Source organism: Pyrgilauda ruficollis, unplaced genomic scaffold (genome assembly GCF_017590135.1).
Source record: "Pyrgilauda ruficollis isolate IOZ18807 unplaced genomic scaffold, ASM1759013v1 scaffold164, whole genome shotgun sequence".
Lineage (NCBI taxonomy): Eukaryota > Metazoa > Chordata > Aves > Passeriformes > Passeridae > Pyrgilauda > Pyrgilauda ruficollis.
The window spans coordinates 648,458-668,061 of record NW_024515209.1 but is presented as its reverse complement, the minus strand read 5'-3'; the positions used below and the strand labels follow the sequence as shown (position 1 = coordinate 668,061).

The 19,604-nt window shown below is 44.9% G+C and overlaps 1 protein-coding gene across 2 annotated transcripts; it reads left to right on the top strand.

The window, feature by feature from the left end:
- Positions 1–301: 301 nt before the first annotated feature.
- Positions 302–14,859, top strand: ATP6AP1L (ATPase H+ transporting accessory protein 1 like). Of its 2 annotated transcripts, XM_041463318.1 has the most exons (7): positions 302–422; positions 5,725–5,765; positions 6,577–6,638; positions 8,130–8,377; positions 11,479–11,529; positions 12,362–12,605; positions 14,218–14,859. In XM_041463318.1, the coding sequence occupies exons 1-7, from the start codon at positions 334–336 to the stop codon at positions 14,518–14,520; spliced, it is 1,038 nt and encodes a 345-aa protein (XP_041319252.1). In that variant the 5' UTR covers positions 302–333; the 3' UTR covers positions 14,521–14,859. The 2 variants fall into 2 exon arrangements, with proteins under 2 accessions (XP_041319252.1, XP_041319253.1); XM_041463319.1 differs by lacking the exon at positions 5,725–5,765 and having other exon boundaries at positions 306–422.
- Positions 14,860–19,604: the final 4,745 nt, after the last annotated feature.

Genomic DNA, 19,604 nt, shown 5'->3' with positions numbered 1-19,604 from the left:
GGATAGAGCCAGGGATGGGGCAGGGATGGAGCCGGAGATGGAGCGGAGATGGAGCGGGGATGGAGTGGAGATGGAACCGGGGACGGAGCGGGGATGGAGCCAGGGATGGAGCGGGGACGGAGCGGAGGTGGAGCCGGGGATGGAGCAGGGGATGGAGCCGGGGATGGAGCCGGGGATGGAGCCGCGGATGGAGCGGAGATGGAGCGGGCATGGAGCGGGCATGGAGCGGAGATGGAGCCGCGGCTCCGCCCGCAGCCGCCGCCCCCGCTGCTGTCCCGCCCCCGCAGCACCGGAGCGCTGATGTGCCGGGCGTGGAGGGGCTCTCGCCTCCCCATGGACGGGATCGCTGCCCTGCCGCTCCTGCTGCTGCTCTCCTGCGCCGGGCTCGGCGGCTCCGAGGAGAGGAGCCCCGCGGCGAACAGGTCGGTACCGGGCGCTGGCGGAGCTGGCTGAGCGCAGGTTCTCAGCGCTGCCGTCCGCGCTCAGAACGCGGCTCTGCTCTCCTTTCCAGGTTTGAAAACACCCCGGGCTAATGCAGAAATTAATTATTTTGAAGCAGGCGGTGCGTTAGGGATGTAACTTTGCTACAATGTCGTGAATGTTGTTTACAGGCGGGTGTTTTCTGTGCATCCGCCCTAAGTTTCATTTTGTTTTGTTGACTCCCACACTGATTTTCCCTGGTCCCTGGGAAAAGGGAGTTATAAATAGCATAACAGCAAGGGTGTGAAAAGTACTACAAGAAACTCAGGCACGAAAATGTTCTGCTTGTGTGGAGTATTTCAAGTGTGAATTCAATATTGCAAGTGAGTATTAAACTTAAAAAAATTACTGGAGATTTGGGTTTATTATTAATAATGCTGTTTCACTCTCTAATGAAACACATTGAGCCCAGATCATAGCAGGGGGAAGAGGGGACTTTGTTGAGCCAAGCACTAAGAAAGTGAAAACAGCCTGAGCAGTGTGAGTTGAATGATGCCCAAAGTCACTGAAAACAGAAACAAAACCACAGAACAAACATGCTGAGGAAGGTCACAGCTGTCAGCAAAATCTGTGCATTTGAGGCAAGAAGGACATGTGGTGATTTGCCTAAGCTTGTATTAAGAGATCTGGTAGCCAGTTACTGATAAATACTACAATATGTTTTCATTAAATGGCTTACTTGCTGCTCTCCTCTGCCAGTTCTCAGATTTCTTACTGCTCTTCTTAGTATAATTTCACTTCTCTGTTTTTCAATCAGACCAAAATCTGAAAGATAGCAAGCAGTGGATCATTACCTGAACTTTATTGCAATAAATATTAACAGATGAAGTCATGATCTTGATGCCAGTGCATCAAATGGGAATTTTGTCTCATTGGAAATGGGATTGTGCCTGCACACTGTTAATTTGCTAGAAGTTTTATGAGCTCAGTTTCTCTTTTTGTGTTAAAAATGGAAGCTTGAGTATCATCTTACTCTGATCCTGTTGGACATCCATTAATTGCAATCAATTGCAATTATTTATTAATTTGCAATTAATTAATTACAAATCAGCCCCAGTAATCAGTGCTTTGTAAAGTATTTATGTAAATCTGTCTCCCTGTGTCAAATCACACATTAAAAAACCAGAAGACTTGTGGGGTTTGTAGATATTTCTTATTGATAGGACTTACACAGAGGCATTTAAAAGTCAGTGATTTTTTTGTCAGGATGTTTCCTAGAAAGAACCAGCTCTTTCCTTGAATCTGGTCTCTGCAAACTTACATATTTATAGCATTAATAACTTCACTGCAATTCCTTATGCTGAGTGTCCCTAGGACTACAAGCAGTGCGTTGCCCCCAGGTGCTCCTCACCTTTCAGAATTTTATTTTTAGTGCATTTGTTATTTTCCAGTTGGATGTCTCGTAAATTAGCTGCAACCAGTTCAGCAGCCAGTGAGGAATTCTGCATCTGGAGATTATCAGTCGCAGGGAGATGACCCTGGAGTAATGGAAAAACAGAAATACTGTTTCTGTAGATGTAGAGTGCATTTTCCCATCTGGTGCAGCTCATCAGAGCAGTGACATGAAGAGTAGAAGTGTGGACAAGGCATGAAAACTGCCTGTGGGCTCCCCTCTCAACCCCTGCTGAGTGCCAGGATTATTCATGTGGTTATTTGAGTGGAGAAAATGCTGTTTACGTGGAAGTCCTCAAGAGCTGGAGTGTTTATCAACTTTTGCAGACAAACAAGCCAGACTTGGTTATCTTATGTAGATGGATAATGTCATCTGATAAGAGGAAATTTACACTTCTTTATACTTATAATCCTATTTAATTGGGTTTTACACAGTGATTAGTCATTCCAGTGCTTTGTATTAGGGCTAATCCAATTTCATGTGGGTTCCTAACATGCTTGGTGTGGTAAATTCAAGGTACAACATACGTACCTGGGTGCTTCTGGGAGAGCTGTTTACCAATGGGTAAGGGATAATATGGCTCATCAAACATACTCCACTTGTGATCAAATGAATTTGAAATTTCAGACTAAGAGAGGCTGATAAAAGGGTCTCTAACTCAAAGTGCTGGAAATTATTTGCTGTGGAGATTACTCTAGTGCTGGCTATTTCTTTTCTCTTATACATGTAATTACCATTTTTATAATCAAAAGGGGACACATATTTTTTAGCGTGTAGCTATTTTCCCCTTTCTCACTTTCAATACTTTTATTTCCACGGGACACGCTCCAGCTGAGGACAACAGGGCTCTGCTGCCTGTGGGTTCCCCAGCTGACCTTTTTGGGTAGAAAAACTGCTGTTTTGGCAGCAGGGTGGCCGTGGCATGGACCACACCCTGGTGACAGCTCAGGGTGAGTGTCAGAGACCGGTGACAGAGCTGACAACATCAAATCCACCCAAAACCAGGACAGCAGGACGGGATCATCCCCATGCTCCAGCCACAGCCTGGCTGTGGCACGGGCTGATGGATTCCCCTTCCTGCTGGCACTGCATGCCTTCTGCAGGGTGAGAGCAGGCAGCCAGCACTGCTAATTAACGGGGTAATTAGCAGGAGGGCCTGGCTGGTGGCAGGGTGCCTGGCACGGGGCTGAGGCGCCCGGGTCACCCTCTGCTCTGCTCTCCTGATGAAAGCATGAATATTTCACCAGCTGTGCACATTCATCTCTGTTTGAGTGTCTTCATGCTGAAAGCAGAGATGTGACGTCTCTCCCAGAGTGGCTGTGCACACGCGGGGTGTGGAGGAGCCAGGATTCATTTTTCTTAATGGACAGCCACAAAAAACCAGAGTTAACCTTTCCTCTGGCGCAAACAGCATAGAAACCTGTCAGGGAATGGAATGAATTGCAGTTTTACACCATTCTTCTTCCAACCCCAATGTTTTAGTCCAGGTACCACAGCGTGGTGATTTCCAAGCTGGAGTAAATGGCTGTGAGTGCTTAATTATGCATATATGCATACAGTGTTTAATTATGCATATGGAGAGGAGCTAAAAGTATAACTAAGCACAACTAGGTAGATATATATATAGCTGCAACTCAGTACAACTAAAGTCAGTGTAACTAAATAATGGACATTATTTAGTGTAACTAAATAATGGACGTTCTTGATTTTGTAGGTGTCACCATGAAAAAAAATGTCCCCCCAAAATTACCTTTTCCAGCCTGAAGGCATGATCTGTCATGAGGAAAGACTGGAAAGGATGAAAAAAGCTACACCAAATTACAAGACCCGTGTTCCTAACTGTAAAACAGCCTGAGAGAGGGTTTTGCTTAAGCAAGAAAACAAGTTTTGGTCCATTGTAGCCACATCTTTTGTTACCTGCGTGTCAAAATCTGAATATTTCTACCCATCTCGGTTTGCTGTTGACATCAGCAGCCTCAAGCCTCCTGAAGACCCAGGTTAGCACTACCCTGGCACCCAAAAAGCACTTGGAGAAAGAAGAGCCACTCTGAAAGTGCTTCTTGAAGCCACTGGGGTTTCAGAGCAGCAACTGAGGACAAAGTTGGCCTCTCCATATGTAAATAACATAACCAGATAAAAATTATTATGTAAATAACCCTGCCAGATAAATGCTGAACAGAGTTGAACTTTTCTGAAAGATCTTTATGAAGTTCTCTCAGTCTGGGCAGCAGGCAGGGTGGGCTCTAGGCTGTCCCATTTATCTGCCCTGGAGGATGCTGTGATGGAAATTAGGTTGGGATCACCCCTTCCTTGTGTGCCAGTGGGTCACACAGATGCCCCTGCCCAGAACCCACCTTCACTGTGATATTTTATGAAAATCCTTTGCTAGGATTTTTCTCCTGAGGAGCCTCAGAAAAGAAATGTAAACAATAACAATAAACAAAACAATGGCTATGGAATGTGCTCTGGAGGTTGTTTACCAGCAGGTGCACCTTGGATTGGTTCATGTGAATTGTTTTTACTTGATGACCAATCACAGCCAGCTGTGTCAAGGCTCTGAGCAGTCATGAGTTTTTATTATTCATTCCTTTCCTCACCTTCTGATGTTTCTTTTCTCTCTATTCTTTTCAGCATATATAATATAATATAATATAATATAATATAATATAATATAATATAATATATCAACCTTCTAAGAGCTATGGAGTCAGATTCATCTCTTCCCTTGTCCTGGGACCCACAAACACATTGACACTCACCAGGGGAGGGTTCACCCTGCTGTCCAAGCACTCCCCAGGAGAACCAAGCCCTGACTTTGCAATTCCAACAACCAATTTATGTGAAATTTGCACATAAACACTGAAAACTGCTCTAATTCCTAATATTTACATGCCAGCCTCGGTGTAAATATATCCACACATTTCTCCTGCTGTGGTGGTTTGGAAAGATGGTAATAAATGGGGCAAGGGAGGAAGATTTGAGTGTGTTTTTCCCTGTGCAGTGGAGGGTGAGGCAGCTCTGGAGGGCACTGAGGGCAGGGTCTGCGGGCTGGTGCTCAGCTGGGAGAGTGGGAATTCTGATGGAAGCCTTGGGAAGGGCACAGAGGCCATCACAGGAGGAAATCCATCCACTGAAAGGGGATGCAGTCCCAACGAAGCTGCTGTAATGTGGAAAGTCCTCATGGACTCAGGGAGAGGGTTCTGGTCCTGAGGGAGTCCTGGTTTCTTGGGCTTTGCTCTTCCGGTGTTTGTTGGAGTTTGTGGATCCGCTGGGCTTCAGTCTCCAGCTCAGGAAAGCTGGCTGTGCTGACAGCAGCTGAAGACATGCCTGAGAAGAAAACCAAATGCTGAAAAAGTCCGTGAGCTTGGTGGTTGTCACTTGAGATGTGCTTCACCTGAGCCCAGCCTTGCAGTGCCTCCCATGGGATTTGTTATTGCCTGGAACCATCCAGGTGGTGTAAATCTGTGCCTGAGGCATGCCAAGCCCCTGCTTTTGCTCCAAATCCAGCATACTGCTTCTGATCCTCCCTGGGGAATGAGGGTGGCCCTGAGCTCTCCTTGGTTCCCCTGCTTGTGCACTGGAACTGGCTCTGTTCCCAGCCCAAAACTGACATCCCATGGGATGTAAGGACATGGGAGTGCCTGCCAGGGCTCAGTGATCTCTGAAAATGAGACAATTTTAGCCAAGCTACAGCAGCTTTGGGATATTTTGCCCTGTTCCTGTGGCCTTCACCAGCCAAGGACCTGAATTGCCTTTGGAATGTTTTTTGAAGCAGGAGCTCTCCCCACTGAATTTGCTGCAGACTTTGAATTCAGATGCTGCACAATAAATATTTTTCTCCTCTCTCCTAGCTCACATGAATTTTCAGATCAAGATTCTCTCCAGAGAACTGGTAAGGCTTTCAGGGGGCTGAATCCCCGGATGCTGTTAGTGTAGAAGATTTAATTCCCAGATGTTGGAGACTTTTCTGTCACATGTTTTGTTAAAGCATAACCCTCTTTACAAATACCCTTTAAAGGATTTTCCTATTGAAATAATAATTTACTGTCCAACTCCAGCATGCAGTAAGAATGTGGAAGGAATAAGCTTTCACCTCTTTTTAACCAAATGAAAACAGAGTTAGGTGCTTGAAGGATGGAACTGTGAGAGTGCCCATGGAATGATCTGTGCTTGTGAAATTTCACCCTCCTGGCAAGGAGGAGTTGGGATGTCAGGGCATTTGTCACAGCTTCCTGTCTCTGGCAGTGCAGGGAGAAATTTCCCAGCACAGTTACCACACTTTTGCCAGGCAATCCAGCACACACCCTTTGATGAATTTTCTGCATGAAGAAAAAAGCAGCTTTTAATGTGTTTTGAGATGAATAAATACAGATATAGACTGAAGCCTGTAATTTTGGGTCACTGGAGCTCCTCCCAGTGAGGGTGTCAAGGTGTGCAATGAAAACAAGAGGAACTGTGGTGAACAAGAAAGGAAAATTAGAAAATATGTGTAGTGAAGGAAGTATTTGCTGCAAGTCAAGTATTTTCCAAGGCAAAAGCAGTAATTCTGACATACACATTTTGTGCAGAGATAGTTACTGTTTGCATAGGAAAGTGCAAAAATTTATAAATGTATGTTTTTATAAATATGTGTTTTTATAAAGGTGTTTATAAATTGGTGTTTATAATATGCTAATAATGAAAGAACACTCCTCCTCCTGCAGGTCAGCACTATAGTGGTGGTATGAAGCCAAAGTTTAATGCCAGTCAAGAGGCAATTGCACAGGTAATTCCTGGAGGGCTGGGTCTGTGAACCCTTTTCATAGCACATTTAGGTCTTTCAATTTAATTACATTGCTGAATTAAATTGGATTTACTTTGTTTACAAGAAACAGCCAACAAAACCATGTAAAACATTGTGGTGCAGTTCTGCCCCACCACTTTACAAATATTCTCTGCTTTTCTGAGGGCTGCAGTGACACCTCAGGTGCTGGTGCTGGCTGGCCATGGGCTTGGGACAAAATCCTGATATCCACACTTCTGTACAATGGGATTTCACAAGTCTTGTTCTCATATCAGCTGGTCCTGAAGGAAGAGCTGAAGCAAAACTTCAGATTTTTAGTGGGAGCTTTTTACCTCGGACCAGGCTGTAGGTTTTGTCAGAAACTGAGCATAAAAGGCTTCCTTACCAAAAGTGATGCATTCCAATGTCAGTAACATGTTGAATAAATCTCTGTCATATGGACTTCTGAGGAGACAGCCCTGTCATTTATATAAATACACTGCTAGCCACTCAGCACATTTCCTGACCATGATCTTGCCTTGCTTTCAGCTCATTGCTGTCAGTGCTTATTAATTTTAATCCTAAAACATCCTTGTGCCATATGTAAGGTCCAGTCTCAAAGGGATCTTTCAGGGTCTGAGCTGAGAGTTATGATTTGCTAATCTGAACAGCACAGCACACACAAAAAAATATCTCTCTTTAAGCCAAGACAAAACCTTGGGGCTTAACTGTGTCCTTTCTGGAGCCTTAGGTAAGATGCTGCTTATGACTGGGACTCAAAAAAACTTTTCTGTTTTAATGTGAACTTGCAATCATATGACATGGTAAAAACAGTCATGCAGGTGTTGTGTGTGTTACCCTGTTTGGATAGGACAGAGGTGGTGACTGGAAATCTGAGTGTGAAATTTGAGAATGAGAGTTAAATTCTTTAGCTCTTCCTGCGCCCTAAGTCAAATTGTCTTGCTTGACAGCCAAATTGTCTTTTTGAAAATTGAAATTTGGCTATGAAATTAGGCTTATAAGGTATGGCAGTTTTCTGGTGTGTGCAGAGGACAGGCAGCTGCAGTCCCTGGCTTTTAGTCCTGCAGCTGATTTTGTAAAAGCAGGCATCCCTACTTGATCCATCCCATTCTGCAGCAGCTATTTCTCTGATTTAAAGCCATGGTGAGCCAAGCTGCCTGCAGGTAGGTGTAAACTCAGACATTTCTCTCACTGGACAGCTGCCCAATGTGCTTCCAGCATGGTGGGCTGTGTCCTTGGCAAAATCTGAGTCTTTTCCAGTGGGCTGAAGAAATTTTTAGAGATGCTCTAGAGAGTCGTCATCGAGGGGGCACCTTCTGTGCTGGGGCTGGGTGTTCTGTGAGGTGCCATCCCTGTGGTGGGAAGGGGATACAGCCAGGAATCCCTCTGCTTCCTCAGCCCAGGGCTGGCTCGTGATTTCTGGTAATTCCAAAACCACATCTTCTGACAGAAATCTCTTGTGTGGTCCCTCAGGTTGTCAGCTACAACCTGAGCAGGGGAGGACAGTGGGCAGGAGCACCCTGGAGCCACGCTGGGTTCCCCCACAGCCACTACAGCCCCCTGAATGTCACCATCAATGGCACCCCCTGCATCCTGTTCTGGGCCAAGAGGATCCTGATCAGGTTTGAGAACCACACCCAGCTGGATTTGACAGAGAGGACCTTTGGAGCCCGTGCCACCGTGGATGTTGGGGACTCAAACTGCAGCGAGGACAGTGCCACGTAAGGGGAATTCTGCTCTGCTGGGGGAGCTGGGGCCAGACAACCACTCTGGGAGCTGCATATGGGAGTGGAGCCTCAAGGTTTTAGCTGTTAAGTTTTCAAATCCTGTACTACTTTAGGGTATAACTCTAAACTCCATATACAGTGTTAGCTACTGTCTTCACATTTGGGTCAGACAACACAATCCCTCTGGGCCTGAAACTCCAGGGCACCCGACAGCCTCAGGCCCTGAAAGTATAAACAAAATTGGGGGGAGCAAACTGGGGGGAAATGACTTCATTACCTGAAGCTGGAACTGGAGGATTAACCCCTGAAATGTAAATGGACCAAACTTAAAATTGCCTGAAAAGCTCATGACCATTGTCCACCTTGGGTGCGGCCTGTGGGAGGCTCCTGGCTGCCCAAGCTGCACCTATTGAAGGCCTTTAATAAATACCCACTTTCTTCTATTAATCTTGTCCAGCCTCTGCTCCAGGCAGCCACTTCAAGGCATCATGAGAGCAGCCCTTGCAGAGGCCCATGTTGTCCTGACGCTGTCCTGACAGTGTGGGCAGCAGGGGCCGTGCAGTTTAGGCCCAGCCTGGCTTAAACTCACATTCGGGTGCTGCAGTGGTGCAGCCCCTCCTGGGGCAGCCAGCTTTGCTCTCAGTGCCCGTGGGGCTGGAGCTGTTGGTCTGTTTCACCTCCGGCTGTTGCACACAGCTGCTTGTGGGCTTGGAGAGGGGATCCTGTGCGGAATGTGGGGCTCAGGTGCTGTGCATGACTAATTTTCCCCTCCCAGTGATGCCTTTTTGGGGCTACCTAAATACAGAGGTCGGAGAAAATTAAGGAAACAAAAACCAGTTATATTTATTGAAGGGCATTCAGGTACATTTTGGGCAGGCAAAGCCCATCCAGGGCCTACACCCAGAATGAGCAACAGGTCACAGGTTTTCACACTTTCATAAGTTTGGTCCATTTGCATATTGGGGGTCAATGTTCCAATTACACCTTCAGCTAATGAAGTGATTTACCCCAGGTTTCTCCTCCCAGCTCACTGTTGTTTCCATTTCTGGCCCTGGGGCAGTGAGGTGTCCTTGACTGCCAGGCCTGGAGAGGAATTGTTGTGTCTGCCCAGAACGGGACAGCAGCAGTGACACTGAATGTGGAGTTTGGAGTTAGGCACCAAAGAACTGCAGGATCACAAATGTATGGAAAATATAAAAGCAAAAATCCCAAGGCATCACCAGCAGTGCTGCACAGGGTGCAGGTCTGTATTTAGATGGTCACCCCAAATCCCAGGCTGTGATCCTTGAGGTGCTGCAGACAGCGAGTGGCTTCATCACAGGTTTGCATGTGGCACAAGAGTGTCTGAAAACCTGAGCTCTGCACTCCAGCCTGGCATTAATTTCTTCAGTATCAACAGCATTTAGCAGTTTTGCTTTGTGTTTCTCACACTGAGTGAGAAGCATTCAGCAAAATTTTGCTTTTTATGCTTTTCACCCTGAGTGAGAGCTAAACATGAACCCCAGTGCATCCAAAATCCTCCAGTGCCTTGGCTGTCCTGGGAAGGCAGCTGGTATTTTTTGCTTTCCTTTTGCCACGTGCCTGATTGCTTCTCTCCCCCATGCAGTGTGCTGGCCTCGTGGCTCACACCAGATTCCACTCTGGCAGGCCATAAAAATCCTAAGTGAACATCAGCACTGATTCTACCCCATAAAGGGAGTTTAAATCTCCAATGACACACAGAGCAATAAAAACAACATGGCCAAACCCAGCATTTTCATTTATCTCCTACACAACATTTCACCTGTACATCTAAATAAGTTTTCACTGAAAAGCAGGTGTTACCTCTTTGGGATTGTACAGACATTTTGGTGAGGTTACCAGAAAGCTAAAAGTGAAAATGAAAAAGAACCCAGTGTCACGCTATTCAACAAGGCAGGTTGAATATTACATCATCAGCATGTGAACTTATCCAGCACTCTTTTGACAGACAGAGGTAGAGAATGGAATAAACTTATATTAAAGATAAAAAAGTGATAACAAACTTTCCTCCCTCTCCTCTGGCCTACAATTTGAAAATAATCTTAGTCTGATTATGAAGTATTTTAACCTAACAGAAAATAAACTAAGGCAAAATTGAGGGTTTCAAGACATAGAGAATAGTATCAGATATGATAATCCAAGCTGCATTTTTGTTTTATTTTTAGTTGAATGGCACATTTGCCTCTGTCTAATCCTCAACTATTTCTGACTTCCCTTTGTAATACAGCAAGGGATGGTCTGGATTCAGTGTCCTGTCTTAGGGGACCAGCGTTACCCAAGAAGTCTAGATCACCTATAAAATTGTGGGCTTAGCTGTTTTTTACTTTGGTTGGATTTTTGTTTAAAAATATTGCTGTTGATGTTGGTATTTTGTTTTGTTTTCTTAAGTAATCCTCAACTTTAATTTTGGAGGCCTTTCAGAACCTGCATGCTTTCACTGTGCTTTCTTTTTGTCTTTCTTGAGCAATGAGAATCTCCATGCAGGTTTGAATAGGAAAAATAATGCTTTTAAGCAAGAGGAATATATTTAGTTTAATCATCTATTGCATTAATTAACCTGCCAGGGCATTTCACTTTATTGAACTTAAGGTGCCCAAGGGTGCTGCAGGTGAGCAGTGCAGAGCTGCTCACAGCCTGGGCATTTGTGAGTGGAAATCTGAGCTCTCACCTCTGCTTTCCTTCATGCTCTGACATTTAAAAAGATGAGAACAAGGTGTCTGTGTACAATTTCTGATGACAGGCAGGGGTGATGCTACACTGAGATGTCGTGGCTGGAGGAGGAGAGCAGACATCCACTGAGACAAATTGTCAGCTAAGGTGGGAAGCAGTGGGATTGAGTTTTGGTGGAAGTTAAACATGGATTTCTATTCTTTCTGGGTAGTCTGGGCCTCATTCCAGTCAAGAGGTGAATGAGTATATTTTATTGGAGGAAGATTTAATCCTTTCAGGTTTTTTCCCCAATGACTTTAAGGGTAGACTGAGCAAAAAATTCCTTAATCTTTTGTGGTGTTTTTTTCTCTGGAGGTTTCTGATTTTTTTTTCCCTAGCCTGATGTTACTTGCTTTTTGACCTAGGCTTTCCCTGAAGTTTGGTGACATTGACAATCTAAAGGGACTTGTTATCAGGTAAGTTTATATAATAAAATCCTTACTAGATAATAACATAATGTAAATACATTGCTATGCAGTTTTGTGGGGAATTAAAGAGAATTTGTTTAAGCAAAAGTAATGTGAGAGAAACTCTTGTATAGCTGAAACACCTGCATTCAGCATGTCTGTCACCTGACTTGTTTTATTAAGACATTTTTTCCTCTTACATTGAGTTTTCTACTCATGGAAAAGTTTGGGTCGTGTCTTTTGTGTGGAATTGTCCCATGTCTGAGATTTTAGCTAAACCTTGATAATTCAGTATGGCATCAGACTCTGACCTACTTTATGTTGGTGATAGAAGAGAACAGCATTTCTTGAAAAGTGACTTTCCATACAGCGGGTGGAGGTACAATACCAGTCTTGCATTCATATTTTCCCAAGTAGTTAGGCAAAATCCCCTCATACTCTTCTTGTTTTGTGGGAGAAACCAAACTGCTTCAGCTGCCAAGGGGAATAACCTCAAATGACAGAATCCCAGGATATTTGGGGCTGGAAGGGATCTCTGGAGATGATCTGGTGCAATTCCCCTCGCCAGGCAGGGTGCCCTGGGCAGTGGCACAGAATCTGGGGCTGGGATGTCTCCAGACAGGGACACTCCAGGCCCTCCCTGGGCAGCTCTTCCAGGGCTCTGTGCAAAGCTGTCCCTCCCTTTCCAGACTCCAAGGAAGGAGCCAGAGCTCATATAATTCTGATTATTCTGACACAAACTGCCAGCGAGCCTTTCGGAGTCGCTCCGCGCGCGAATTTACCGCTTGCAACCCTCTGACCGATCTCCTTCCTCCTCTCTGCTCCAACACGGCGTTCCCAGGCTCTTGTTAACCACCAGCTACTACCAGCTGTCTGTGCAGAACTGGTTCAGCCTGCACAGGCTGCAGCTGCTCTACAACCACTCGGTGCAGGCGACGTTCAACGCCACGGGGATCCACGCGCCCGCCGCCCTCTCCTTCCACTGCCAGCACGTCAGCAGCCTGCAGAGGTACCATGCTCTGCTGGTGCCCAGCTCTGAGAACGACCTCTCCCACCTCTGGGAGGTCACCTTCGTCGACTTCCAGGTGATGCCATGGATTTCAGACAGATGGATGCGTTGGATAGGTTGAGGGGAGGTTTTGCCCTTCTAAGGAAAGGCTGTCACCTTCCACGCGCAGTTTGCACTTGTGCCTCACCTGTGATTTTTTTTTGGGCTATCTAAAATCACAGACCAGACAAAGTTAAGAAAATTACAAGTTCATTGAAGGGCCTTCAAGTACATTTTGGGCAGGCAAAGCTCTCCCCAAGGCCTACACCCAAAACGAACAACTGCTCAGAGGTTTTCACACTTTTATAAGTTTGGTCCATTTGCATATTGGGGGTTAATGTTCCATTTACACCTTCAGCTAATGAAGGCATTTACCCCAGGTTTCTCCCCCAACTCACTGTTGTTTCCATTTCTGGCCCTGGGGCAGTGAGGTGTCCTTGACTGCCAGGCCTGGAGAGGAATTGTTGTGTCTGCCCAGAACGGGACAGCAGCAGTGACACTGAATGTGGAGTTTGGAGTTAGGCACCCAAGAACTGCAGGATCACAAATGTATGAGCAATATAAAAGCAAAAATCCCAAGGCATCACATGGAGCACAAAACAGAAACTAAGACTTTTCCTGACCAAGGAAATTAAAGGCTGTTTTTTGTAGTCTTTCTGCTTGTGTTTCCTCTAGTGGTGAGTGAATTTGATTTCTTGTCATTACATCATTTTGAACTGAGCTCTCACACTCAGTGCCAGTAACAGCACCACCCACCCAGGCATGGGATTAATCTCACTTCACTTTTGATGCCTAGGAATTTTAACCTTGTACCCTCCTTACAGTCACCCCAGCCTGCCTCTAAAGCCACTGGATAATTCCCCTGACCCATCTTAAGCCCTTATTTTAGGATGAGATTAATAATCTTCTGGAAGTGCCAATTCTTCTGCGTTTGGCAATGAGGGAGCCTAAGATGGCAGGACTAGAGTGCCTTACATTTAGATACCTGAGTCAGGGGGCATGAGGAGCTGAAGAAGGAATGGAAAAACCTTTTGTCACCATGTGAAAATTGTCCATGGGCTGATTTAGTGGAGCAGACAGTCAATTCCCTGCGTGTCAGAGTGCTAAAATCCATAATAGAACTGAAGCCACGAATTAAACCTGTTGGTGTTTTCCATAGCTGGGTGCAGCCTTCTGTGGTTTGGCTGGTTTGCTGCCACCCATGTGGAACTGGTGAGAAAAATCTTCTCCTAGGGCAGGCACTTGAGAATATCTCCTGGTTTGTCATGTTGGAGTTTGTGCAGTCTGAAGCAAAAACTCTGGGGACTCTCAGCAAGTGATGCTGGAGATGCACAGCTAACATGAAAGGCACCATGCCTGCAATTAAATATTGCTGAGCCACCAAGAGTGAGCGTGGAAGGGTCTGTTTGAAACACAGCTGCAAATCCTTTGGGCAGCAGAGCAGAGTGGAGGGGATTAGAAGAGCTGGCTTCAGCTTCAGAAGACTGACCTGGATAAACTCTGAGCATTAGCTCCAGCTATCAGTGGCAGACACAAATTTGTGCAGATGTTAAATCAGAAATTCTTACTGCCACCAGGAGCCAGTGAATGAAACACAAATTAATGAAGCAGTACTTTATTTAACATGATCCCTCTGGTTCTCTCCGTAGATTCAAGGTTTTAACATCCAGGAAGGACATTTTGCCTACGCCAGAGACTGTGCATCCTTCTTCTCCCCAGCAATCCTGATGGGGTTGGTGATGTCCCTGATTCTGCTGCTGGTCCTGGCCTATGCCCTGCACATGCTCATCCACCTGAAATCCCTGGACAGGCACTACGAGTGCAAAGCTGCTCCTGCCTATTTTGCACAGATGAGGGACAGTGACATGGGGGATGAGAAGGAGCCACTGAGAAACAGTGGAAATGAGTCCTATGAACTCAGGAGCCAGCAGTTTGGCAACATCTACATTTAGCAGCCTGTCTGTGTCTCAGTGGAACAAGAGGTGTTTTCTTCTGCTGGCACTGTTGTATGTAGTCTGTGCAGATTTTTGTACCAGCTGATGAAAGGAAAACCAGGCAACAGATTGTTTAGCCAGTTATTCACTGATAACCGTCTCAAAGATGCCTTGGGAAAGAAGGTGATAAAAAAAAAAAAATTCCATTGTGAATTAGAGGTATTCGTGTTGTGGGACTTTATTCCTGTAGCAAAAAGACAAAATAGAAGCATAGCTCTTCATCCAGCTCACCAAGTCTTGAAGAGAGAATCTGTAATGGACACTTTGAAATTAAATAAAGGTTAAAGAAAAACCCCCAAACCAAACTCTTTGCTTATTCTTTCAGAAGGCAAGATTGCCCCTCATTTAATATTTGCTCTGTGTCCTGACAAAACAGCATCAGTTTCTTTCTCAGGATGTGTTTCCCTTCTATTTCTCAAGTCACACCCCCTCCTTTTTGTCCCCATAAACTCCTTTTCCTACTCTGGAATCTTCAGGGCCACTTAGGGTGTGTTTTTATCCACTGCACAGATGAAATAGTGGCTGCAGGACAGCAGCATCCTGGTGCTTTCCTGTGTCTAAGCTGGAGGTTTATCCTGAGGATCTGATGGGAAAACACCAGACATCTGCTCACAAAGGCTTACCCCATGGCTCAGCTCTGTGCCAGGAGATGGATTATGAGCATTATATCCTGTAATTCCAGGTAAATTTCTTTTCTACCAAATCCCATCAGTGTCCCTCGGGATTTCTACCTAAATGGAGAATGCCAGATGGAAAATATATATTTATTTTCACAATGTTGTAATACACTTAATCACACACACACACACACACATACACACACATATATATATATATATATATATATATCTAAACAGAGAGGTGGAGGGTGCCAGCACTGAAAAGGATACTGTGCTATGATTTTCCCTGCTGCTTCCGAGAATTTAGGATACTGCCATCCCACTCATCCTTTCTTCTGTTAGGGGCGAAGTTTGGGAACTCCAAATTAGCCATAATTTGGCCCTGATTTCTATCAAGAAAGAACACAGCAATGTTCTCAGCACTGTAGTGCTTTTATGTTACAAATTATGGGAGCCACAGCATGATAGAAAATCAATCAAAACGAGATTTGCAAGCAAATGGCTTTTTAAATTTTAGATTCCAGATTTAATTGGTTGTGTGAAGCCTTTGCAAATGGTGCTGCAGAGGTCTTTAAACACCTTGAGAGATGTCCACATGTATCCTGTTTATTAGTACAGGTGACACACTGACTAGATGTGGAGTCCTCAGAGATTAGTTCACCTAGGAAGGCACTTCAGAGGGGAAAAAAAATATCTTTGACACATAACCAGGTGTAAAAGACAAGCTTTTGAGGACTTGCCAAGGCTGCCTGTGGCCAGCTGCTGCCAAACTTTTATCTTTTCCATGAAGGGAGCAAGCAAAAGCCTGAATGTCTGAGTGGGGCTGGCAGGAGAAGGTGAGAATTCAACCCTGCCCAGGCTGGTCCCCCTGTCCTGCACACAGAGCTGGCTGATGCTGGGCACAGCTCAGGGTGCCAGGGCCAAACAGGAGATGTTCCTTGTGCTCTGGAGAGCTGGGCTGAGGAAATAAAACCTTGTTATGGTTTGACCCGGAAACTGGCACTGTGCCAGTGTCAATCCATGACAAACCTGGCACTGCTCAGAGGCAGCCTGACAAATTTACTGCGAGTCCCTGGTGTGAGATCCTCACCCGGCTGAGCTGCCCTTCCCAAATCCGGGTTCTTGAGGCACAGGGGAGCCTCTTCCTCCCACAGAGGTCATTGCTCCTCCTGGCTGGTGTCTGATGGAGCTGCCAGGAGAGTTCTGACCTGATAATTAATTTCCTTGCATGGGTTAAGTGGGCAAGTCAACACCTTGTTGTGAGAGGTTGTACAAGGCTGAGATCGGGAATGAGGGAATTTCCCTCTGGTCCTGTCCCTCACTCCTCATCCTCTTTTCCAACCCAGCTGTGTTCCTTTTGCTTTTCCTTGTTTTTCAGGATGCATATCTGCTGGCTTAGTGCTCGAGATGCTCAGCACTGCAAACCTCCAGCATGTGCCAGGCCAGATTTTTGGTGCAGAATTTCAAGGGTTGTGTTTGTGCCCCTCCCAGCCCCTCCTGAGCAAGAGACAATAACTAGTGCCTGATAACTTAAAAGGAAAACTTCACAAGTAAAAGAGAATGCACATAAAAATGAGGGAAAAAAGTACAACCAAGTAAAAAAAAAATTCTTTCAGTTTATCAGCTTCTCCTAAACCATGGCATGACTGGGATGTCCTGGGGGAAGGAGTACACACAGTATTTATCTCTGCTGTGACTTTCTGTCTTATTGCTCTGCCTGGCAGGGGCAGGTAATTCCCTCTGCCAGGTAGCCCCTGTGCCATCACAGCTCCACTCAAATGACAGAAGGATTTAGAAGGGATAAATACACTAATTGAATTAGACAGGAAATACACTGCTGGTCACAAGACTGGAAGGATGAGCCACATATTTGTAAAGAGTTAATGATGCTTTGGTGGAAAATGCACCAGAGGGGAAAAAAAAAAATCATCTTCATTGCAATTTCTGTTTCCTGGTGCCATGTATAAAAGCAAGCACCCATGGCTGAAAAACACAAAAATATGTATTCTTACATTCCCAGTAAACATGAGCCAAACAATCCTTATCAAATGCACATTTGGCAAAAAAAAACAGAGACATTCCACTGCCTTGGTCCTGAAACAGGAAAATTCAAGTTAAAATAATTTGTGTGCTACAGAAATAAGATGCAGTGGCACTAGCAGACAGGTTTATAAAATACAAGCTTTTTTCCACATGCATAATTTCCTTTCTGCATGAGAACACCTCAGGCTTTCCAACGTGTATGTGCTCACTCACACAAAAACCTTACAGCATCTTTTCAGAACCGATTCAGTGCTCCAAATTCAGGGTCCCATCCACTCCCACTCAGAGCTGAAAGGAAAAGTCTCACTTCCTTTAACTCAAACAGGATAAATGTCACAGGGTGTGATAATGCTGAACTGAACAAATGAAAACATTTGCTCTCCACACATTTCATCTGCAGTAGTTAAAATGTTGTGTAATTGCCCCCCACCCCAGTATTTGGCAATTTCACATTGGCAGGAAAGTGGATTTTCAGGCAGCACATTAAGCACTGTTGCTTGAACTGAAGTGGTGGAGTTTTGGCTTGGCATTAATTAAAGTTGCACAAGGAATAATCAGAGTCATTGTCACTGTAAAGGCAGGGAGACAAACCATGAGCCCACCAGCTGGCTGAGTTCCACACAGCCAGAAGAAATAGATTTATTTCTTTCCTTCAAGGGTTTCAAATGGTGGCATTTCACTCTCATCCTTGAAACACTGATTTTTGCCACAGCAGCTTTGGTGTTTCTGCTGTTTTCCTTTTAAATCAAGGATTTCCAAGAAGCTGTGTGCAGCCTCTCATTTCAGAGACTTTCCCCAGGAGCTCAGAGGGCATTTTCAGGGTGGCTCTGTTCTGCACCATTACTGAACACTCCTGAGATGTTCTCCACCTGCAGAAAGCCTTGTGACATGGCATTTAACTGGTGTGGGACAGGCCTGAAATCTGATTTAATGGTTCCCAGGTCACCCCTTAATTTGTTCACTGCAACAATACAGTAAATCAATACAAAATGTGACATTATAGGGCAAAACCTGTATGAAATCAGAAGTGCTCAATTTTATATACACACATTTTTGCACTTTTTCCCCCCTTCAAGCTGGTAACTTATAAATCAGAATTTGCAACTTGTTTCTCCTGAGTCAGTAGTGTAAATTTACTCATGACTCACATGATGTTTGAAGCCTAACAAAGAGTTTCAGTTCCTGAAAATTTTGGAACAGCCTCCCTGAACATTGTCTGAGTGCTTTTTCTGGGTGAGTTTTTTGGTTCTGGTACATCAGCATGCTCTGAGTTGGCTGCCTAAATACCTGGATTGGTTATTGCAAATAATTGCCTGTTTGTAGGTAACTGCTTGGGAATATGAAGGAATTTTCACTTGGGATGGAAGCTGGAAAAGGAGGTTTTCCAGCTAAATGAAGCAACAATTTTTGTTTGGCCCCATGATGTCCCTTACACACTGAGCTGCCTCTCAGGTGTCCTGGAGCCAGTCCACAGCTTTTCTGCCATTTCTACATGTCTGCAGTGGAAAAAATTAATTGGAAGTATTTTTCCATTAAAACAAAAACAAAACAAAACAAAACAAAACAAAAAAAAAAAAAAAACCAAAAAAAACCAAAAAACAAAAAAAAAAAAAAAAAAAAAAAAAACAACAAAAAACAAACAAAACAAAACAAATCTGAGTTTTTCAGCTCTGGTTTCCCATTGTTTCTTCAAGCCAAAGCTGGTCTTTCCAGTGAAAAGGAATTCGCAGCATTTTGTCTTATCAACAATGAGCAGGTTTTTCACTCCCAGCTGCAGTTTTCTGTCACAAAATATCAATCAGTGTTCTTCAAGAGGCTGAAAAGCTGTGTTCCAGCAGTACCACAACTGCACAGACGTGAAGCCTTGAGAGAAAGGGAGAGTTTTAACTTCACTTCTTGGAAAAAACCCCACATTCAACCACTCTGCAAACGCGGGTGTGAAATGAAATGTGGGGTCGTGACAAATCCTGCCCCTGATCAGCAAAATGAATTTGCTGGAAATCCTTAAACCTGTTCCCAAAATAAGCACGTCCTCAGCATTAAAGTTCTTCCTTTTCAGACCTGTTCCAACTGGCTCGAGGTACGACACACGTAAAAATAAAAACCAACTTAAATCCCATTTGTGTCAGGCCTGTTGCCTGTGGTGCCACCTTGGAATTTTTGAGGGTTGGAATGGATTGCATGAACACAGTCGCAGTGAAACTCATGGTCTGCCAAGGTCCCTTGGGATTGTTGTCCCCAGGATGTGCCATGCAGGCCCTGGAATTTGGCAAAACTCCCCAGGGAAAATCCAAAAAGGTGCAGAACTACACATATAATCTTGCTGCAGAGTTGGGAGGATTAGTGGGTCACCAGCAGAGGGGAAATTACAGTGCCAGC